At 49.7% G+C, this 22,717-nt stretch overlaps 7 protein-coding genes across 7 annotated transcripts, besides 1 other annotated feature; 6 read left to right on the forward strand and 1 right to left on the reverse strand.

Annotated features, from left to right (window-relative positions):
* Nucleotides 1-22,717: part of a sequence feature (contig 1.68 76..250663(-1)) that runs on past both edges of the window.
* ANIA_10529 (putative serine palmitoyltransferase 1) lies at nt 239-1,981 on the forward strand (the record flags this gene model as incomplete). The annotated part of the gene is made up of 1 exon (XM_050611293.1): nt 239-1,981. The coding sequence occupies one exon, from the start codon at nt 239-241 to the stop codon at nt 1,979-1,981; it is 1,743 nt and encodes a 580-aa protein (XP_050467334.1).
* rpl16a (ribosomal 60S subunit protein L16) lies at nt 2,342-3,801 on the forward strand. The gene is made up of 4 exons (XM_656714.2): nt 2,342-2,477; nt 2,579-2,714; nt 2,913-3,225; nt 3,302-3,801. The coding sequence occupies exons 1-4, from the start codon at nt 2,457-2,459 to the stop codon at nt 3,438-3,440; spliced, it is 609 nt and encodes a 202-aa protein (XP_661806.1). The 5' UTR covers nt 2,342-2,456; the 3' UTR covers nt 3,441-3,801.
* Nucleotides 4,747-6,826, forward strand: ANIA_04201 (putative AMP-binding domain protein; the record flags this gene model as incomplete). The annotated part of the gene is made up of 5 exons (XM_050611294.1): nt 4,747-4,914; nt 4,949-5,174; nt 5,236-5,682; nt 5,741-6,370; nt 6,429-6,826. The coding sequence occupies 5 exons, from the start codon at nt 4,747-4,749 to the stop codon at nt 6,734-6,736; spliced, it is 1,779 nt and encodes a 592-aa protein (XP_050467335.1). The 3' UTR covers nt 6,737-6,826.
* Nucleotides 7,801-10,017, forward strand: ANIA_10516 (putative ubiquitin ligase complex F-box protein GRR1; the record flags this gene model as incomplete). Its single annotated transcript, XM_050611295.1, has 3 exons — nt 7,801-8,532; nt 8,583-9,266; nt 9,326-10,017. 3 exons carry the CDS (start codon nt 7,801-7,803, stop codon nt 9,665-9,667), a joined length of 1,758 nt encoding a protein of 585 aa, XP_050467336.1. The 3' UTR covers nt 9,668-10,017.
* Nucleotides 10,243-13,242, forward strand: ANIA_10522 (M28 family metallopeptidase; the record flags this gene model as incomplete). The annotated part of the gene is made up of 1 exon (XM_050611296.1): nt 10,243-13,242. One exon carries the CDS (start codon nt 10,243-10,245, stop codon nt 13,102-13,104), a length of 2,862 nt encoding a protein of 953 aa, XP_050467337.1. The 3' UTR covers nt 13,105-13,242.
* ANIA_04199 (uncharacterized protein) lies at nt 16,207-17,307 on the reverse strand (the record flags this gene model as incomplete). Its single annotated transcript, XM_656711.1, has 1 exon — nt 16,207-17,307. The coding sequence occupies one exon, from the start codon at nt 17,305-17,307 to the stop codon at nt 16,207-16,209; it is 1,101 nt and encodes a 366-aa protein (XP_661803.1).
* Nucleotides 17,794-18,362, forward strand: ANIA_11431 (uncharacterized protein; the record flags this gene model as incomplete). Its single annotated transcript, XM_050611297.1, has 3 exons — nt 17,794-17,840; nt 18,049-18,055; nt 18,144-18,362. 3 exons carry the CDS (start codon nt 17,794-17,796, stop codon nt 18,360-18,362), a joined length of 273 nt encoding a protein of 90 aa, XP_050467338.1.

Here is a 22,717-nt window from a genome sequence, read left to right on the forward strand (position 1 = left end):
AATAGCTCTTCACGGACCAACCTAGCTTCTCACAGATCATGGTATACAATGCCATCCAAGAACCCCCCAAGCTGCTTCACTACGGCCAGAGAATCACTTTTTCATTGTCATTTGCTGAGCTTCGTGAAGCAAAATGCCTCCATGGAGACGCAAAGAAAGACCACGCTCGGACAAGGATCACTCAAGCTGCGCTCAGTCAGACACCTTAAGCTTGTCTTCAAAAGGCCAAGCCTCCGCCATGGTATCCCTTCGTTCAGTGACCAGATGTTTCAATGACGAAAACACTGCCGGGACGACCGCAGATCTAGCCACAGGCCCTGCCGAAAACTTGACAAAAAAGCATGCAGAATTTGGCCCACTGGGTGATCCATCCCATCTTTATACCAGTGTGGTCTTTGGAGGTGAAATACCAGACCCGGTGGTCGATGAGCCTCCATACTTCATCATCTTGACAACCTATATCAGTTTCCTTGTTCTTATATTTCTTGGCCACTTCCAGGACTTTGTCTCCAGATGGTTCCAGCCGCATACATACCTGCGCCTTAGGTCCCAAAATGGATATGCTTCTTTGTACAACGGTTTCGAGAGCTTCTTTTCTCGGCGTATGAAGCAACGCATCAATGATTGCTTCGAACGACCTACCACTGGAGTTCCCGGCAGGCATGTTGTTCTACTTGACCGGATCTCAAAAGACAATATTCATTTTGAACTTACCGGTAAAGCAACAGACACGCTTAATCTGAGCTCATACAACTATCTGGGGTTTGCGCAATCGGAAGGACCCTGTGCCGACACAGTGGAAGAGACCATTTACCGAGATGGAATAAGTATGGCGGGGCCATATCCAGGAACTACAAAACTACTTGTCGAGGTGGAGGATCAGATCTCCCGGTTGGTTGGCAAGGACGCGGCAATCGTGTTCTCGATTGGCTTTGTGACGAATTCGACTGTTTTTCAAGCGCTTGTCCAGCGTGAATGTTTGATCCTGTCAGACGAATTCAATCATGCCTCTATTCGATTCGGTGCTAGGCTTTCAGGAGCAGCCATAGAGGTCTTTGCACACAATAATATGACGAGTCTCGATGAGAAGCTGAGGCAGGCCATTTCCCAAGGCCAGCCGCGAACACATCGACCGTGGAAGAAGATCATGGTCACCGTTGAAGGACTATACTCGATGGAAGGAACGATGTGCAACCTTCCACAAATTCTGGAGCTCAAGAAAAAATATAAATTTTATCTCTTCATTGACGAGGCGCATTCGATTGGAGCAATCGGCAGTCGAGGACGTGGAGTATGTGATTACTTCAAAGTTGACCCTGCTGATGTTGACATTTTAATGGGCACGTTCACCAAGTCATTCGGTGCCACCGGTGGCTATGTCGCTGCGAACCAGCCGATCATTGACAAGCTACGCTGCACCAATGCCGGCCAAGCGTACAGCGAAGCTCCAACACTCCCAGTACTTGCCCAAATTTCTTCTTCACTTCGATTGATCGCAGACGAGGACCCTCTTTACCCGGGTCAGGGTCTTGAGCGAATGCAACGCCTGACATTCAACTCGAGGTATCTCAGGCTAGGTTTGAAAAGACTTGGATTCATTGTTTACGGCCATGATGACTCTCCAATCGTGCCCCTAATGCTGTATCATCCGGCTAAGATGCCAGCCTTCTCAAGAGAAATGCTGCGACGCAAAATCTCGGTGGTCGTTGTTACCTATCCCGCTACGCCGTTGGAACTTTCCCGTGCACGATTGTGTGTATCTGCAGCGCATACCAAGGACGATCTCGACCGCGTCTTGGAAGCCTGCGACGAAGTTGGAGAAGCACTACAACTAAAGTTCTCCTCTGGGAAAGCTGGTGGATTGAAACAGCCAAGACCATGCGTGACGATATCACCAGATAAAATTACTGAGCCTCCACGCTGGACATTGACAGAGATCATAAAATGGGGAGTTCGAGATGCGAAGCTGACTTTGTATTGAAGCGTCAGAATGTCACTTTCTGTATTTATGGCGCCATCGGCGGTGTTTCTTCGAGTGAATTATCAGTCAACATCGGGTCCAGAAATCTTGGTGTAGACTATGCTTCAAGTAATATGTAGCATCGCGTAGAAAATTGTCACCCTCTACATACTGATCTTAAGAGGCGAACTGGTTAATGGGTGTGGAGCAAATCGCCACTTGTGGTTGGTTTAACTTACAAAAGTTGGGAGGCTGTCTAGAGCAGTTCACGTGACTAGGCCGGCTGGTTAGGGCTGTGGCCCTCCTGGGTTCTCCCGCACAAAAGTATCGCCGCCCTCGCTTAGCGACCGCCGAGCTGCGAACCACATCCGACTCCGTTGTGTGCGTCGAACCTGCCCACAACGACAACAACCGCCGACAACATACATCCCCAGGGAGTATCCTAGAGCAGTGCTCTTCCTTTCGCTGGATATTTTCCTTTTGAACCGGTGACAGGATGTCCTCTATCGATCCAGTGGTGCGTACCGCCGTCTCCGATGAAACGACCGTTATATCTACACAACAGGGCAAAGGCCCATTTGATGAAATACAGGCGCTGACGTGTTGGATGAATTTTAGGTCGTCATCGACGGCAAGGGACACCTCCTTGGTCGCCTGGCCAGCACTGTTGCGAAGCAGCTGCTTAACGGCCAGAAGATCGTCGTCGTGAGATGTGAAGCCCTTAACATCTCTGGCGAGTTCTTCCGTGCGAAGCGTACGTTTTATCCGACCCTTTCGTTTTTGTTTGTCTTTTTTTGCTGCAAAGTTATTTTGTTATGGAAAATGGGAGGAAGGCAAGGAAACCGATAAGAAGTGGGAATTTTTGATATCAAATGGAGCGACGGAAATTTGGCGGCATTGTCATGATCGTTTATTTGGGCAGCAGACGGCTGACATAGGTTTGCGGCAACAGTCAAGTACCACGCCTACCTCCGCAAGATCACCCGTTACAACCCTACCCGCGGTGGTCCCTTCCACTTCCGCGCTCCTTCTCGCATCTTCTACAAGGCCGTCCGCGGAATGATCCCTCACAAGACCGCCCGCGGTGCTGCTGCTCTTGAGAGGCTCAAGGTCTTCGAGGGTGTCCCTCCCCCTTACGACAAGAAGAAGCGTGTCGTCGTTCCTCAGGCTCTTCGCGTCCTCCGTCTTCGCCCCGGCCGCAAGTACTGCACCGTTGGCAGACTCAGCCACGAGGTTGGCTGGAAGTACCAGGACGTTGTTGCCAGGTGCGTATTTATCCGACACCAAGAATTGGTGAGGTACTGGTGCTGGGATTTTGGCTAACAAAGCATTTTATAACAGACTTGAGGAGCGGAGAAAGGTTAAGAGCAGCGCCTACTACGAGCGCAAGAAGGCTGCCCGCCGCCAACTTGCTCACGCGCAGAAGTCGGCGAGCGTTCCCGAGAACACCAAGAGCCAGCTCGCTGAGTACGGATTCTAGATTATACCTGGTTGCGCGGCTGGTTGCTTGTGTCTTTGATGGGGTGGGTTGGGATCGCGAGCGGTTTTTACTTTCAGCGAAGTTTGGAAGGGAGGCTGATCGGCGACCTTTCTTCTCAGTTCCTACCTTGTCATGGGATCCAGCAGCGTTTCATGCTAGGATGCACATGTGAGGCGGGAGAGACCGGTGTCGTCTTTAAAACAAAAGTACAATACAGGAGTCATATGGGATGAAAAGGTTGTTCAAAATAGCTGACCCATTATTTCGCGCCGTGGCGGTTTAATCCAAGAAATTTTCAAGAGTTCATGACCTGCAATTCATCTATACACGTTAAATTATATCTCATGTTTTCCCTCTGCGCAGCCATACTTTCCGCAAATACCTGAATTTCCCTAATACCGGCAATTCTTCAAACTAGCTCTTGTCGAAGAACCACTTTAGTCTTCACTGCCGTGCATTGTTCAGGCGATGATCACTAAAGGTTAACCTCGGCCGATTCCCACATAACACAATCTCAGTGATGTCATACCGCTTGTATGTAGCTGCAACACCTTGACCAACAGCCCCTTCATATAGATATAAGAGTAGGGACAAGCGATTCGAATAGGTATACCGATTCTGAGTATTCACGCCGAGGTACGCGTGAACTCCAACTACTCACTTCGTCAACGACGGCGGTCAATCCTTCGTGATCATGGGTAGGCCGTGGCTGAAAATTAAAGTGCACGCTATTGCTAACAGCAGTATCTAATACAGTTCTTAGCATCGGTACTCGGTAATCAAGCAAACCTCCTGAAAATCATAGTTTCGTGGTAAACTGGGGACCTCAAAAGCGGAATAAGGCGGAAAGATAAAATCCGCTGCGGATTTAAACACTATGATGGCAACCTACTAATCGTCCATCTTATGATTGATGTGTTTTGCAAGATCCTTCAGTTCTGAGCTGTACAATCACTGTTTGAGCAGCCGTTAAACCCAGCATATTAGGACATTCCGGAGGGCCGGAACAAGACCACTATAGCTGAGAGTAGTCCGCCTCGGACTACGGACATCTCTCCGCAGTAATCAATTGGATCTTCCCCGCACCCTAACACTTGGGCACTCCACCACGCCCGCTCCCGCTTGGACTGGGGCTTCCTCAGGCCCGTACGACCGGACTTTATCTAGGTCGACTCGGCTGTTCACCCCTCGGTACTTGGTATATTTAGCAACACAAACTTCTTTTGCCTTTTCCACCTCCCTCATCCGTAGAACTCGCCCTTCCTTTTACCCTTGTCATCCTCATTACCCTTCAACCTACCAACAAATGTCTACAGCCAAATCTCGCCTCTCCAGCCTTCTCGGCCACTTTCAACAGCCCCTTGATGCTAACAGCACAGCGACTCCCGCTCCGGTAAACAGCTTTAAAAATGTCAATTTCCACACATTGTCTCCTACGTTCTTTCTGCCGAGGGCGGCGGCGATAGAGCCAGATGTGGGTTCTGTCCATTCCAAGATCTAAAGGGTAGCATTTATTAATTTTGGTTGTCATGCGCAAGGCCGAGGCGATATACCACATTACAGCAAATAACCAAGTGCTACGAAGAACCTACCAAGAGACTGCGGATCGGGCTAGAGGGCTCGCCTATTTTCTCAAGAAGCATGGGTATAAGAGAGTCGGGATCCTGTGCCCAAACACACCGGCTTTTCTGGAGTCGATTTTCGGTATTGCCGCTGCGGGGGCCGTGAATGTTTGTAAGGCTTTGATTCTTTGTTCTTCCAATTAGGTATATATTCGCTAATATGCATATTATAGCCGTGAATTATCGACTTAAGGAGGACGATATCGCTTATATATTTACTCATTCTGACGCCGAAATTATCATCGCTGACAAGGAATACTTGCCGCTGCTGTCGGCCTATAGAGCAGCGAAGCCGCATGTTCGTGTCATTTTGGATACAGATACAGATGCAACAGAGGGCCAACTTGCGGGTCCATTTGACGAGGCTATTCTCGAGGGGTTGAATTATGACCGGGATACAGGCAGAAAGGGCTGGAGTGCTCTTGAGAGCCAAGCCGCGTCTGAAGATGATGTTATTGCGCTGGCATATACCAGTGGGACAACGGCGCGCCCGAAGGGAGTGGAATACACTCATCGTGGTTGTTATCTTGCTGCTATGGGCAATATCATTGAGTCTGGGCTCAACTTTCAAGGACGGCGCTGTAAATACTTGTGGACCTTGCCTATGTTTCATGCTATGGGTAGGTTTTGACAGTGAGATTTGTTTTCACTTGCCTCTGACTAATGCTCGATTTCTAGGTTGGACTTTCCCTTGGGCCGTTACTGCAGTGCGCGGGACTCACTACTGCCTGCGCAAAATCGACTATCCGCAGATCTGGAAACTTCTCAAGCAAGAGGGCGTCACCCACTTTAATGCGGCTCCAACGGTGAATACGTTGCTTTGCAGCTCTCCTGAAGCTGAGCCGCTTCCTGAACCAGTCCATGTTACAGTCGCAGCGAGCCCGCCAACACCTCATTTGTTCGAACAGATGACGGGCTTAAATTTGCATCCAGTTCACGTTTACGGTATGACGGAGACTTATGGACCTATCACTAAAGGGTACTATATGACGGCCTGGGAAAACCTCCCTCGCAAGGAGAAATTTGCGCGAATGGCACGGCAAGGGCATGGTTTCCTGACCAGTCTTCCAGTACGGGTCATCCAGACAGAGGTGCCTGAGGGCACCATCATTGATGTCAAGCAGGACGGCAAGGAGATTGGTGAGATTGTGTTTGTCGGGAATATCTGTGCCAGGGGCTACTATAAAGACCCCGAGGCTACGCGGAAATTGTTTGCTGGCGGAGTCCTCCATTCAGGAGACTTGGCTGTCTGGCATCCAGATGGGGCCATTCAGATTCTTGACAGAGCCAAGGATATTATCATTAGTGGTAGGTCGCACCGCCGCTTTTTTTTCCCCGCCGCATTGTTATACTGATACTAGTGTAGGAGGTGAGAACATCTCGTCCGTTGCACTCGAGTCGATGCTGGTCACCCATCCGGATATTCTAGAGGCCGGTGTTGTCGCCGTTCCCGACAGCCATTGGGGTGAACGGCCCAAAGCTTTTGTGACTGTCAAACCAGGGAGGCAGCTGAAGGGTAAAGATGTCGTCGACTGGGCCAGGAACACTAGCGGAATCAGCAAGTTCATGGTTCCACGGGAAGTGGAGGTTGTCGCAGAGCTTCCCAAGACCAGCACTGGCAAGTTGAGGAAGAACGTTCTTCGTGAGTGGGCAAAGGATGGAAGCCGATCATGACGGATCTGCGTTTGATGCAAGGTACCTAGATAGAATAAGATAGTATTGGAAATAGATGCAAAGCAATACCTACTATATTGTTCACTAGTATGGCTCGACCGATGATCTTGGGAGGATGAGTAAACAGTGGATGGGCAAATGTGCGGAGAAGACTGGGCGAAGACAATCTCGCATGAGGAGGCTTATAAAATAACACGACCTCCTCGTTCTCACACCACTTGCAAGGTTGCCACCGTCAGGCGTAAGTCAAGGTTGAGAACGCGACCAAGGGATCCCTTTGATTGATCATCTGCTCGGAGACCGTGCCCATGCTTTAAGTCTAGGTCTCCCGTACTCTATTCAGCTGAATCGCCCTTTGATCCCCCACTCGATAAACCCAGCTTTCTTCCTTCTCTGCAGCTGTGACTTTTCTATTGTCATCCAATCATCTCTCTATTTAGACATCGCTTCAAACGTTCACCGTTGAAGCCTTGTTGGTTACCTGTAAGCCCGAAGCAGCCTGAGAGAGCAGGTGATTTCATTTGTCCCCTCCCAGCCCGCCTTGGATCGCAGCCGCCGCCTCCTTCCCCATCCTATCGTCGTCTCAATCACATTTCGTCACCTTAGTTTGCGCTAATAATAACTTCTTTCGACCCCTCCTAGATCGATTGCATTTTCGAGCTCTTTGTGAATTCGGCTGCAAAAGCCTACGCAGCTTATCCTCTGATATCCTATCCTGTTTTCGCCCCTGCCTCCGTCCGAGATCGCCGTTTTCTCAACTGCCTTCGAGCCTCCCTGCCGTCGCTATTCCTGCAGTCACCGCAGGCACACCCAACGCGCATCCCCTTCATAAGGGCATCCTTTATCCTCCTACCGGCTCCTTCGCTTTCAATAGACCCGAGTCGCTCCCGACTGTTCAATAACAGAGGTTTGACGCAGTGAACAGGGTCTTCAATACGGGTCAAGTGACGTACACACATACGCAAAATCTGCCCATGTCGAGTTGCTTTTTCTTGCGAGGTTGAGACAGTGGAAGACTAGGAATTTTTCAGACCGCAACGCAGCCCAACCTCAACGCCGCCATCATGGCTCGTTCTCGGCAGCCAACTCGATTCTCGAGCGAAGCTCCTTCCGAATCATCCTCGTCGACCTCGCCTGAACGTGCTGCAGACGATGATACCGATTTCTTCACACTCCAAGCCAACGATTCACAGTCATCGATCGGCGCTGGGAATCCTCGTGATTCACACATCCAGAATGATCCAGAGACCGTATTGCCACCGATCGCCTACCTTCCACCAGAAATTCTCATATCCATATTCTCGAAACTAAGTTCTCCGAGAGATCTGTTGAGTTGTCTGCTGGTATGTCGTATATGGGCGTTGAACTGTGTCGGTCTTCTTTGGCATCGGCCGTCATGCAACAACTGGGACAACTTGAAGAAAATCGCGGCTGCTGTGGGAGAAGAAGACAGCTTCTTCCTCTATTCAAGTCTCATTAAGCGGCTGAATCTTTCCGCTCTTACAGAAGACGTCAGCGACGGGACCGTCGTTCCATTTTCCCAGTGCAACCGGATCGAGCGTCTCACATTGACAAACTGCCGCAAACTCACTGACATTGGCGTATCCGATCTGGTTGTCGGCAGTCGTCATTTGCAGGCCCTGGACGTCTCGGAACTACGGTCTCTTACCGACCATACTCTTTTCAAAGTGGCGGAAAATTGCAACCGTTTGCAGGGTCTCAACATCACTGGATGTGTGAAAGTGACAGATGATTCGTTGATTGCTGTTTCGCAGAACTGTAGGCTTCTCAAAAGAGTAAGTCACCTTACGATTAAATCACATGGTTCTCATTCTAATTTTCGCAGCTGAAATTGAATGGAGTGTCCCAAGTCACCGATAAAGCGATCCTGTCCTTCGCTCAGAACTGCCCATCTATCCTTGAGATCGATCTTCAGGAATGCAAACTCGTTACAAACCAGTCAGTGACGGCTCTTATGACAACGCTACAAAATCTCCGTGAACTACGACTCGCGCACTGCACAGAGATAGATGATTCTGCTTTCCTGGACCTTCCAAGACATATTCAAATGACTAGTCTTCGCATTCTTGATCTGACTGCGTGCGAGAATATCAGAGATGAAGCCGTTGAACGAATCGTTAGTTCGGCACCGCGGTTGCGGAACCTTGTACTCGCGAAGTGCAAGTTCATTACCGATCGTGCCGTTTGGGCCATTTGTAAATTAGGGAAGAACCTACACTATGTTCATTTGGGCCACTGCTCCAACATCAACGATAGTGCAGTGATTCAATTGGTCAAATCTTGCAACCGAATCCGATACATCGATCTTGCATGTTGCAGCCGCCTGACGGACAGGAGTGTACAGCAACTGGCAACTCTTCCGAAACTAAGGAGAATTGGCCTGGTCAAATGCCAGTTGATTACAGATGCTAGTATATTAGCACTTGCGCGGCCGGCCCAGGATCACTCGGTGCCATGCAGCAGCCTGGAAAGAGTGCATTTGAGTTATTGCGTCAACCTCACCATGGTTGTAAGTTTTGTCGCGTCCTTGTTTCTGGTTAAATTCGTGATTGTCTGACTTAAGTATAGGGCATCCATGCTTTACTCAACAGCTGTCCTCGTCTGACGCACCTAAGCCTTACCGGAGTCGCAGCATTCTTGCGGGAGGAACTAACGGTATTTTGCCGTGAGGCTCCCCCCGAGTTCACCCGACAGCAGCGCGAGGTCTTCTGTGTTTTCAGCGGTGAAGGCGTCAACCGCCTTCGCAACCATCTGAACCGAGAAGCTGCACCCCAGCGGGATGCGAACGAGGCCACCATGTACGATGATGAAGAAGAACTGGATGAAGACGAGGGCCAAGTGACTGGCCTCATGCATGCCGCTGCGATTAACGATGACGACTACATTAACATCACACCTCCTCATGCTTGATACCCCTACAAACTGCTTCCAGCGTGTGACTTTTTCGTCGGTATTGTTTCTCATCCGTTCTCTAGCATGATTTATCTTTCCCAAGTCTGTTCAGCATGTCTTATTATCATGGTTGTTATCTCTATTTCTGGTTGGATTTTAGCCGGAACAAGCATCGCCTTCTTCAACTGGCGCTTTCCTGTTATCTGGTTATTGCATTGGTAGCGGTTACACGGGGTCTCCTATCTTACTTATTATCATTTGTCAGCCGTGAGTATATTGTTGACGATGGCACATATGAAGATTCTATACTGGAAACTGGCTGGCCACCGACAAGTGGTTGCAAGTAGACATCCATCGGTATCCCATTTCAATTCAATTATAGATTTGCTGCATAGCAATATATTGTAGCAATTTTGAGAATATTCCGTGTTTGGTGCAGTCCTATCGTTGGTGTACCGTCGGGTCCCGTGCGGCCCCCGCTGCTTCCCGCCTCTGTCTTGTCTCGTCTTCTCCGCACCTTGCTCAAGCTCAAGCTCTCTCTGTCTAGAGACTTCGTCCGCCAGGCTCAGGCTCCCGAACCCGGAGTCAAGACGATGGACCAAACTAAACCACCTCGGAGGAATCCATTAGCTTTCACTCCTTGGCCCGTCACGCTGATCACCGCAGTCGTGTATCTAGCTTTCGTAATCCCGCTGCTAGTCATTCACCATGTCGTTCCATCCGCACCCACCTCGAGTCCCGATGGTCTGAATATTACCGAAGCTTGGAACGACCTTCAAGTCCTCACTGCAGGCTACCGCCCGTATAACTCCCGCCAGAACGACAAAATTCATGATTGGTTGCTGCACCGCATCAACGAGATCCTGGGCGCAGCGCCACCCGCGACTACTGACGAAAAGAAACCTGACGTTTTCGTCTTCGACGACACGCGCTCAAACCTGACATTCGCCCGCGACAATCTTGCTGTATACTTTGAAGGGACCAATATACTTGTGTATATCCGCGGCGAAGATGACGACCAGGAACAATGGTGGGAGTTGCCGGAGGGAAGTCCGAAGGGCAAAGGAGGTGTACTGGTGAACGCCCACTACGACAGTGTCTCGACGGGTTACGGTGCTACAGATGATGGGGTTGGTGTTGTGACTTGTCTGCAGCTGGTCAAATACTTCACGACTCCGAAAAATGCGCCCCGAAAGGGACTGGTGGTGTTGTTCAACAATGGCGAGGAAGACTTCCTGAACGGCGCCCGCGTATATAGCCAGCATCCGTTATCGAGGTTTCCGCATACATTCCTCAACTTGGAGGGCGCGGGCGCTGGCGGACGCGCGGTGCTCTTCCGCAGTTCCGATGCAGAGGTCGCTGCGTCTTACATGCGATCGAAACATCCGTTTGGGTCTGTACTAGGCTCAGATGGCTTCAAGGCGGGCCTCATTCGAAGCCAGACCGATTATGTTGTGTTTGAGGGTGATATGGGGCTCCGCGGACTTGATGTCGCATTCCTCGAACCGAGAGCTCGATATCATACGGACCAGGATGATACTAGGCATACTAGCAAAGATTCCTTGTGGCACATGTTGTCGACCGCTGTCGCGACTACAGAGGACCTTGTGTCTGACACAAGCGATCGCTTTGATGGGCCCGCGAGGAATGATCACAAGATAGCGAGTGGAACAGGACACCAGGCTGTTTGGTTCGATCTCTATGGAAGCACCTTTGTGCTCTTCCGCCTACATACTCTATTTGCGTTGTCGGTCACCCTCCTAGTGGTCGCGCCTATCGTTCTACTTTTAACAAGCATTATCCTAACCAAAGTGGATAAGATGTATCTCTTTAGGACTTCAATTCGGCCCGAGGGTAGTCTGGAAGTCCTTCCTCTATACGGCGACCGCGGTGTCATCAGGTATCCATTCCTTCTCGGAATCCCTACCGCTGTTACCATAGGCCTGGCGTACTTGCTCACTAAGTTCAATCCGTACATTGTTCACAGCAGTCAATACGCGGTCTGGAGTATGATGGTGTCTGTTTGGATATTCTTGGCCTGGTTCGTATCCCGCGTGGCTGACTTTGCTCGGCCATCTGCGTTCCATCGCGTCTATACATTAACTTGGACCTTTGTTGTCATGTGGGTTCTTCAGGTCATCGCTACGGTCTACCAGGACCGTTGGGCCTTGGGGGGCAGTTACTTCATCTTCTTTGCATATGCAGGAACGTTCCTGGCTACGTGGATCTCGTATCTTGAGCTCTTCGCTCTGCCGCGGAAGTCCGAATATGCTAACCACTTACGGCCTGTGTCGAGGCATGCCAGCAGCCATAGTAGCAGGCGGGGACTGTCTGAGGAGGATGAGGAGGATGAGGATGAAGCGCCGACGGAGTCGACGTCACTGCTGGGAAGTCGGCAGCGAACCACATTTGCAAACTACGTTCGAGTGAACGCGGACACCGCGGACCTCTCAGATAGCGAGGAGCATACGCAGGATGTCAATGTGTATGGTCTTGAGCAACGATGGAGCGCTTCTCTGCCTAAATGGCTATGGCTGCTGCAATTCCTCCTCGCGGCTCCTATCGTTCTCATTCTGGTCGGGCCTATAGCCTTGCTGCTAACTGGTTCCCTCCATCAGACGGGACAGGATGGGAGCTCTTCGCTGTTCATTTACATTGCCATTGTGGCACTTACAACACTTCTCTTGTCTCCGATGCTACCGTTTGTTCATCGTTGCACCTATCATATTCCGCTCTTCATGCTAGCCGTATTCGCCGGGACGTTGATCTACAACCTTGTTGCTTTTCCGTTCTCCGATTCCAACAGACTCAAGCTATTCTTTATCCAAGAGGTCGATCTCGATACTGGTCTAAATACTGCTTCATTGACGGGAGTTCAACCGTTTGTGCACGATGTCGCGGTTGGCTTACCTAGTGCGGCAGGCCAAAATGTCACTTGTGGCCCTTTTGGCGACAGGTTCAAGTGCTCCTGGACTGGAATTCCTCCACACGTCCTCACAGAAGACAAACCTGTAGAGGAATGGCTCTCATTCGAGGTTTCCCGGTCTATTGATAAACCCCGCCACGCTCAACTCCAGATCTCCGGCCAAAACACCCGTGCGTGCAAGGTCGTCTTTGACTCTCCTATCAAGAACTTTCATGTTGCCGGCTCTGCGTACGATCCTCGCTTCCCGCATACTTATGCCAAGGGAATCAAGGAGATTCGCCTTTGGAGCCGTGTATGGGATAATACTTGGACGGTGGACGTGGAGTGGTTTAACCCAGACAGCTCGTCAGATCACAGTAAAACTTCTGGTTCCCTCACCGGGCAAGTTGTCTGCCTCTGGAGCGATTATAACCAACCCGGTACCATTCCAGCTCTCGACGAGGTGCGACAGTATGGTCCTGCTTGGATAGGTGTTAGTAAATTGGCCGACGGGCTCGTGGAGGGTCGCAAGTCTTTCGAAATCGCCTAGCTTGCCCTGGTGCTTATTTATTCTAACGTCGACAACGGTACCATCGGACGGATTGAATTTTTTTAGGCGTTTAGGATGCGAGCTACGATTTATGTTTCTACCTTTCCTTGTCTGTTAGTCCGACTCCTTGCTGGGAGTATCTTAACAATATAGCGGCTCCATTACATTTCATGTTTGCATTCGGCGCGGATGGACGCCGAAACATTTGCCGTCCAACTAGGTCCTGCGACAGTAGTAAATACCCAGATGCCTTACAGCTGGTTTGTGTTAGGTCACTTCAATGCAAGGTATTGATCACTCTGTGGTACCTTGGTAGAGTGACCACTCTAAATTCATTCTCCCAAACCTGGTTTACCGTACTACAGTTTGAATGTGGAGACCTGTGAGCGCGACGTCGAAATTGGCCTTCTGAAGCTATAAACGGCCGCCTTGTCACCTATGAATCCCATCAGTAACCCGTTGATTCGGTCTTCTATTACTTGCTCCGCACCATCGTTCTGTATCGGTGAAGCATTGTCTAGTCACCTGAGGTGCTCAACCTCAGCTAGTGGCATACGAGCTCAACATCCGAGTATATGTTACTAAATTTACTTGATGGGAGATGAAGATAATACCTTTTCGCAAGACCAACTCAATGCTGGCCGGAAGACTCTCAGCTGTCTCTAGGAGATTATTTGCTGGGTGTAATAAGTGCTTACCAGCAGAATTTCAGAAGGACGAACTGCTATCTATGAATGAGGGCGCTAGAGGTACAATTGTGAATTTCTTATCAAAACGGAAGTATCAAGAAATTGAGATCCTTCCAACCGTAGCAATCCACGTGATCAAATATAAGGTTGGGTACGAAGGTGAAATATGAATGGAAAGTCGAATCGAGTGTTGGCATTGAGATGGGAGCTGCAGTTAAGAAGACTGGGATTTGGTAATCAAGGGGTGTCGGTGGTGATTGAGCAAGACAGAAAACTAGACATGAGAAAGATGGGAACCGTATGGATGATATCTGCTGGAGAAGGTCTTTCTAGTTGGGAAGGCTTGGATCTCGTTCAAAGCAGGAATTCTACGAATGAAGCTGTATCTTCTACATCATTATGTCTATAAATATATCTTTTGCGGTAAACCAACAGCTTGCATGAGACCACCCCCCATTTACCCCGGGCGATATTAGTGATTTACAAATTCTGGACATAGAAGAACAAATTTTCCTAAGTGTGTTAATAAATATTTTATATAAGAATTGCATGTTATGCTAGAAATAGGACCATTTTGGAGTGTTCGAGGTCACGGGGCTGTGGAATGCTTGGTACAGTGAAACATTCACTTGGAATTATGTCATACTGCCATCAGGAGGCTGGGGAAGTGTATCCGGCCAGGGCTCCAGAAGACCCATGGATAGATACATTATCTTGTTCCAGACTGACCGGATCCCTGGGAACACCTTGACTGTCAGTAATACTATAATGGGATTGGGTTTGTAGCTTCCTGATCAGCAGCCCTAGTCCTCACTTGCGATGGTTGCTGGTCAACGAGCGTCTCTCCCTTAAATTCTTGATACATATAATGGCGGCCTGGGGCGGCAGAATCCACTTTACGACGCTCTGTTCCTGACATGGAGCCTATATCTTCCTTATCACCCTCGAAGTGGATACCCAGGTCATGGAGTAAAGAGACGCATCACTCGATGAAATAGAGACATTGTCAGGGGATCTGGAGGGGGCTTTCTGAGCCCATAATCTGGGCACAACAAAGCAGCTTCTTAGTGCAAATGGGAGAAGTCCAGAGCGGCCGCAATTTTCCGTGGGACGTTTTCTAGGACATTGGGATTAGCCACATAACAAAAGACCCAAAATGACACTGGACCCTCGAGTTTGTCCAAAATAACATGTAGCCCTTGTAGCACCACAGTGCGTCGCGGGGTGCCCTCGCTGAAATTCCTATCGTAGGTGCTGGTTGGAACGGTGGTTTTGCGAGTGGGGAGCCATCTACTATATACTGGTATATCTTCCATCCCTGAAGGTTAATTGTTAGCGCCCTCCATTATATCCATCCCGATATGAGTTAAGAGTTGAGATACAGATTGAAAGGGATATTATAGCTGTATAATAGAGTATGTAGTGGGTACTTTCTCGAGTCAGTCGATCAGCGGAGATGACTTGAGCTAGGTAGAAGTAGATTAGTGTCACCACACGCTCGCGATCAGTACTTGGACATCCGTTGTCGTTATCACTGCACCAATACAGCTATTAATAAGCTATGCTGAGGATCTAGCTCACCTAACCTGACTTTATTGACTCGCGCTGGGATGGTATACTATGGCGCCGTCTACGTTATTGTAGCATTGTGTCAACACATATGATTAGGCTGTGACGTATGTTTAGAATAGCTAGTAATAATCTGTCTTGCTGACATATCTACGGCGCTCTTATACATGCAAGATTCATCTTCAGAACAACATCACGCAATCTTTTTGGTTTGTCTTGCGAGACGAGCTCAGTGTGTGCGGAAAGACTGCGGCTGCTGCAGGATGCGCCTATGTTGTGATTACTGGCCGGGTGACGCCGACATCAACTGAAAATGGCGGTGGTGGACAATATGGTGTATCGGGCAGCTATGCCAAAAGCGATAAAACTAACCAGAAGAGAGGAACCGCAGGTTCTCACTTTATGTTTCGATTCCATGCGATGAACTGAGATGTCATCTTTCCAATTCCCCTCCCTGCGTTTCATCAAGGATCGGTCCGGTCCATTTCGTACTGATTCGGGGTGATATACATTCAATGATTATCTGGCGCGATATAAGCATTAAGATATTGTTCCGCTGTTTCCGTTGGCAATATGCAATTGCAACGTCCATGACGCTTGAGGGCCAGATTAACTGGAGTTGGAGTTGGATTTGAATCAAGTGTTACCGTCGATGCTCAAGTCGAGGCTGGTACTTTTTCTTTCTTTTCTTGCGAGTTGTAATGTGCTAATGCTGATGGTGTGAGGCCGTAATCTCATTGCTCATTAATCGTAAGAAGTATTTGGTGAATAGGATGTGGATGTGAACGTTGATGTGGATGTAGATTGAGTGGCTAGGTTAGGGACCACTAGGGCACGCTCTGCTTCACCTTGTACTTGCCGATCTTCTGAAATACGAAGTCGGCAAGCGCTGAGAAGATTCGGTGAAGTCTCGCTCGGAACATGGAGGATTGTTCGTCTGTGTTTCGCCGCTGAGGGCGTGCGAGATATCGGAGTGGCCTGTTCCTGATTCGCGAGTGAGGCTTGAGTGTTCGAACATGGCGATGTCGACGTCAACCTCGTCCATGAACGGGTGACAGCGTTGTCGGTTAGTCGGAGTCGCGTGCGTAAGATCTGAAGTGACCCGTGTGGCGTCGACAAAATCTGGAAACTCCGGGGGCGAACCGGTCACAGATTCTTGTTTCCATATATGGCTGCGGACGAGGAAGACGAGTTTACCGAGAACCGCGAACTCGAGCTTCAGCTTGACGCTGTAGACGACGCCCTTGATCATTGTTTCCATGATGTAGTAGTCCATGTATTCGACGACGAGGAGGCCAATGTCCATAAGGATAATGATCAAGTTGATCGCGACAAGCTGATACATGATCTTGCGTTTCCCCCTGTCTGGGTCGAGACGGAGCATGCGAATCGTTTCTGAGATATACAGGGCGGAGAGGACGAATTCCTGGATGCAGAAGCCGGTCATCTGGATCTTCTCCATGACATTATATCCGTTGATGTAGCCGCGTCGTCCAGCCGCCAGGTTAGAGCCGTAGGTGAGGACTGTTGTGGGGACGTGGAGGATGACGACATTGATGATGATCATAGCTAGCACTCGACGGAGGATGCGCTGGTTAGGGAGGACGAGGTGCAGCCTCGAGTACAGCACGACAGCTTGACCAGTGACCATGCAATACCAGCCAATAGTAATGAAAGTGACCGAAAGCCATGTTGCAGATGTCAGGTTAAAGAACTTGAGCAGGAATCCGAGTGAATACGGAATGAGCCCCACGGACGATGATATAAGTAAGCTCCAAAAGTACAAGCCCCTATAGTCACTGAATGTGACAAATACGAGGGCAATGAGCTCGATGGCGTTGTACCAGGTGATTCCGGCGAGTGTCGCGATGATGATCTCAAGGCTTAGGCTGTCGCCCGAATACCCTCCAGTGATGCCATTTCCTGGTGAGCTGCTGGAGACCATATCGCTAATTCTGAGAAAGCTGTTGCTGGCTGTGGGATGCGGTGACGAGATTCATGGTGTGCCTGAGGTGAAAAAGAGGCAACGGCGGCCAGATTGAACCGGTCAGTAAAGAAGAGAGAGGAGAGGGGAGAGCGGAGAGGGGAGAGCGGAGAGGAAAGAGAGCGAGAATGACAGAGTAACACAAGAAGACAAAGAAGAAGAATGAATGAACGAGGAGATGGAGAGTTGAGCGAGCTGGATGAGATGAGATGGCCGTCAGGTGAGAAGGCCAATGGAGCCGTTCAGGGCGAGAAAATACCCCGGACTGGGACCGTCACACCTCCAACCACCAGCAGCCAACAACACCACTCAATGGACGCGAGATTCACACGCAGAGGCAAGTAGTGAGCTAACGCCCAGGACAGAGGAGACCACTACGGAAAGATCAGGAAAAGAGCAAGGGAAAAAAAAGCCCGGTGCCCCGACGCCCAAGATCCAGCACACAGAATGGAGAAAATCGCAGCCCCAAGAACCAAGATCGGGCCTAACACAAAGTGAGTAAGATGGCAACTGAGTAGGAGCAGGGGCTGAGCCTGATGATGAGGGAAAGAAACCGATGATGTGCAGCCTATTTTCGGATGGGCGTTTTCGAGTCAGCCTTCGAGCTGCAGGCCCCCAAGGCCAAGACAATAAGTTCTCCCCTCGCCCCCTTCTTCCACCTTGGAAGTCCTTGCTAATAACAAGCTAATAACAATGAATTAGTACAGGTGTAAGTGAGACGCTGACCTTCAGAAACCAACCGTTACGTTACTCAGCCAAGCGGCTTTCACCGACATGGCCCGTGAACATTTCCCCAGGTCTACTCCGTGTGCCTCACTGCTTCCCCTCTCCTCTCTCCACGCCTTGAGTGGATCGTGCAATCAAAATGGACCTTGTTTTGGGCCCCCGTACCCAGAACAGCGAATCTAGTCACGGCCGCCCCAGATGGATCGTCCATGTGGGCCCATCTAAGAGCCCCAGATCCAATGATGAATCTCAGGAATCTGATCCTCGCCAGTGGCAGACCTGACGGCTGACTATCTTGGCTTGATCGCTTAGAGCTGGGCGTCTCTGGCAAGGAGCAATTCTCCCGAAGGCTATCCATACCTCGAAGTCCGCTTTTTTAAGGCTGCAGAGCAAGCGAATTGCTGGTACGGGTACGGTTCGAGTAGGAAAGCTCGAAGAATGGGAAAAAAAAAATCTTCAAATCAAAGCCTTTTCTGGCACAAATTGGACGGCGGAGGGCTAGATGAGGTTGCTCCGCCCCATGGGCCCGCTCCTGCCACCCGTCACTGTCTTTTCTCCTTAACCCCTTCCCGCGCCCTTCGTTCTACGTCATCTCTTTTTGTCGACTTGTCCTAGACAGAGACCAGTCAGCCACTGGGGGTACTGAGCCACATAGACTCCCATCAGAGATTCAGCGTCAGTTGCATTGTAACTTAGCATTAGGGGAAAGTGGCCGCGTCCGTGCCCGGGCAGGCAACAATGACTTCACCTGCACGTTGGACCAGGATAACATTCAATCCGCCACACGGGGCCTAACACGAACAACTTCGGACTGACTCCATCTACACCGTATGTTGTAAGGGGGCTCAAGGAAGCCGCTGCCACGGACGTTCCCGCATACGTCGATGGAAGCTCCAATGTCAACAGTTCACTGGGAAATCGCGAAACTTCGACGATGATATTTAAAGGCTTTACTAGGGAGAAAACACCGTGGATTCGTCACAAAAAGGCAACTGGCGGCAGCGTGACTTGAATCCTGGCATTAATATCCAACCTCTGTTGATATTACCACACTGCTTCAGCATCGTCGCATAGTCGTGGAATTTTTATCCCCTTCCCACAGCGGATTATGGACTCATCGAGACATCATGTGATTTCGAATTCAATTTTGCTACTCCTATATTTATCAAGACTTTTATTTCTCCGTAACACTAGTTTTGCGACATGTCAAGTGTTGACAAAGGCGAAATTTAGCGTCCTCACTGAGACTACTGATCGAATTTCTCCGGCGCGAGACCCAGAGTCGTCGGGGCTAGGTCCTGTCCCAACATGATGGATACGTTTGAGCTCTCAGCTCCATGATTGCCGATCCATTCGTGGTCCTAATCTACTGCATATCGCACTGGGTTCCATAAGCGTGGTGGTATACTACGTTGGAGTACCACCCTACCGAGCCTACCTTATCCGTGGTAAATTATCGCACAGTACTCTTATTGCAGCCATCCAATATCCTGTGCCGACTACCTCTGATGGGCTCTAGGAGCGCATCCGTTTGCGATAAATTACGGACTGTCCTCCCAACAGAGTCGATATTCAGCTTGCCTGACAGGCGGTGAAGTGAGAGACGCGAGCCCCTTATTATTATTAGTATTATTATTATTATCAGTATTATTGCTACTATTATTCCAAGGTCTGCTGCAGCCTACTGCAGCTAAAATTTCAGGAATCGGAGTTGACTTTGGCTCCAGGAGCTGGGTCACCCCTGCCTAGCGTGTTCTGGTTCTTCGGGATCGGCTCGCACAAAGCTCTAATCATCCATGTACACGTCCCCGACCTACCCTTGACTTAAAGCGACCCAACTGTGAGGTAAGTGACAGGCGCGTCGCCCACCAGCAGGCGAGTACCACTAATGACGGGCACGGCAACGTACAGAGTACAGACTGTGCAGCTCAGCTCACCTCAGAGCACAGTCTCCGCCGTTGTGCTCCACCTACCACCTACCAACGAGCTCAGCGCACAGAGATTGCGGATGATCACCCGGATAGGGCAGACTGGGCAGAGCTCCCGCGGCCTGAAGGGCCAGTTGATCATTCTGCGGATTGAATAGTCACGCGACCATCAAATGACAGCCCGTATAAAAACACGGTAGATTGTACGACGTTGGCTAGGATAATCCTGCGTATCGACCAGGATGATGGAGCTTGCCACATGCTGCCCCTTGTGTAGTCACCGCAACGACATTCTTGGGAACTGCATTGACTGATCGCAAATTATATTAGTTCTTTATATCTTACCAAGCAGGGTTACCGAGTGGTGCGCCCAGTGCGAAACAGTACGTTGTCCGGTTGATACGGTCTAGGTTCCGTCGTGTCTGCAGACACTCGGGAAGCGGGAAGTGGGAACTGCTGGATGGTGCCGGCGGGTCGGTGTCCGGATTGCTAATTCTCGATTTAGTATCTTTTTACTCATTGGTTGGCTGATAAGATTGCGCATGCATAGTTTGATGAATGATAGTGGTACCTTAGAGACAACCTGGGTTGTTTCAATTCTATCAGCAGAAGACGAGCTTGCCGATGTATTTTACAGGTTGGCAAGACTTTCTGCGGCGGTTGGCTTACGGAATTGCTCGAATGGGGAATGCCTTTGCGCACGAGGACGGCCCTGTTCTCGAAGAATCTTGATGCTGACCTATCTTCAGGAAAGATGAAAGCAGGTCATGTACGACGCTAGGTATATTGCTGATTTCTCTCGCCATTGGACGGCGAGGGGCCGTGAATCATGTTTAGAAGCCCTTGACATTGATGCCAGACGTCCCGTGGCGATGAATTGGCCTGGGCGTGAATTGATGTGGCTACTCAGGAACTGATCGCATCGTCCAATTCAAAACCCGGCTATGGATGAAGCTTGGAATAACAATTACTCTGGCAGCTCCCTGAAAAGCAACTCTTTCCCGAGCTGTAGACAAATACGGCATCAAGGTCGCGTAGGTATGATGTTCTTCACATCTGGCCCATTGGGATATAGTAGCTTCGCGCCACGGCTTCAACCACGCACCATGACGGGGTATACCGGACAATCCTGTTCGTTTCCAATGGATACGACACGACTCTGCCGTCTGGAGACGTTGGAAAAGGCGTCTATTGATTTTGCACATACCGCTTGCTTATTGCTAGCATCTTGTCGCCTGTCGGAGAGTAGCCCCATACACAGAGCGTAGCGGACTGGCGAGGGCTCGTGATAGGCTTGGCGAAACCCACGAATTCTCGCAGCACCGCCTGAAAACTCCTACAAGGCTGTCTGCACATCATTGAGGATCCGTTCCAAATGTCACAGAAAAGGTAGGGGTTCGCAGGAGACGGGGACCGAACTGGTCAGGTAGGACGTCGGACTGTAACGGGAGGAACGTTGTCTAGGGAGACAGTTAGCACACTCTAGAAGATCGCTAAGCCGAGTAATGGTTATTGATCGGATAACAGAATCTTTTTGACTGTGCTTTTGCTTCATAATTATTGAAGGTCCTAGAACTCTAGCCGGTTGGTTAGCGTCAGGCGCAGGATAAGCCATGCCGATCTGAAGTTGAGGATTTCGCTCAAAAGTCTATTTGCGTACATGCAGCGCAAAAAACAGAACCAACTGCCAGTCAAAGCCATTGTCTTGTTGAAAGTCATTGAGTGCTCACCTACGTTCAAAGCTATTGATCAGACTAAACGAGCCAAGATCCGGGACGTCGAAGGATACGGGCAATGCCGAATAGCATTACAGTGTCGAACTCGCAACCCACTGGACGTAGTCGAGACACACCACTAGTTGAAATCTAGCCTGTTTACTGCATCTTCGAGGCAGTTTGCCGCACTGACGGACGGGCGCAAACAGCCTTGACATATAGAAATTACCCAAAGGCTTCAATCACCATGAATCTTTCGCTCTGGATAGATGCTTCAAACGACGCGAGTCCCAATCCCCGTGTGGCCTTCCCGAAGCTCTGCCTGTGGGTCGAATGCACGGTGCACAATGCAACCAATGTCAGTAGCGTTGGCAAATGCGGGTTCTCGTCACACTGGGTTTTTATTATTCTTATTTTTTTTCTTTTTCTTTTTCTTTTGAGGAAATTTGCTGTCGTTTTAAGGTTCACCAGAGCGAACCTTTTCGACCATGATAGTTCTGATGAACAGAGATCGACTACTCCGTACTACTGCCTAGTAATATGAGCCCGGTGTCAATATTCGACGCCATGTCTCTGCGTATCCCGTTTCCGTGCCAAAGAGGGTCTGAAGGCTTCTCATCTCTCTTGCAGAACAAATAAGCCTGGACTGGGATACTGCAGCAGGCAAGCGTTTATCTCATCGAGAGCATCATCACTAAGGCAGTGGTGGCATTCTAAGAAGGGATGTTGCAGCTTTGCGAGCAAAATGCGGGTAGAAATCCAATGAAGAGGAATTGTGTCGAGTAGAAAGTCATAGGATCAAAATCTGGAAGTGCGATCGTCTTCGCAACAACTGTAGTATGCATTATGGGCGACAGAGAATGTCCGGACTTTTGTATGGATCAACCGATCAACAATTAGTTATCTCCACCTGGAGGCTGGGATGCATCCGAGGCGCCTACCTCTCGGAACGACAATAGCTGTGGGTTGTTTGTCATCACCTACAGAAGTCTTCTTCCTTCT

Source organism: Aspergillus nidulans, chromosome II, assembly GCF_000011425.1.
Source record: "Aspergillus nidulans FGSC A4 chromosome II".
Classification (NCBI taxonomy): Eukaryota; Fungi; Ascomycota; class Eurotiomycetes; order Eurotiales; family Aspergillaceae; genus Aspergillus; species Aspergillus nidulans.

Bases quoted from the DNA above. Each gene is read 5' to 3' on its own strand.
- rpl16a (XM_656714.2), top strand. From the start codon at position 2,457: ATGTCCTCTATCGATCCAGTG. The intron at 2,478-2,578 runs GTGCGTACCGCC...GATGAATTTTAG, and splicing joins TGTCCTCTATCGATCCAGTG to GTCGTCATCGACGGCAAGGG. The intron at 3,226-3,301 runs GTGCGTATTTAT...ATTTTATAACAG, and splicing joins TACCAGGACGTTGTTGCCAG to ACTTGAGGAGCGGAGAAAGG.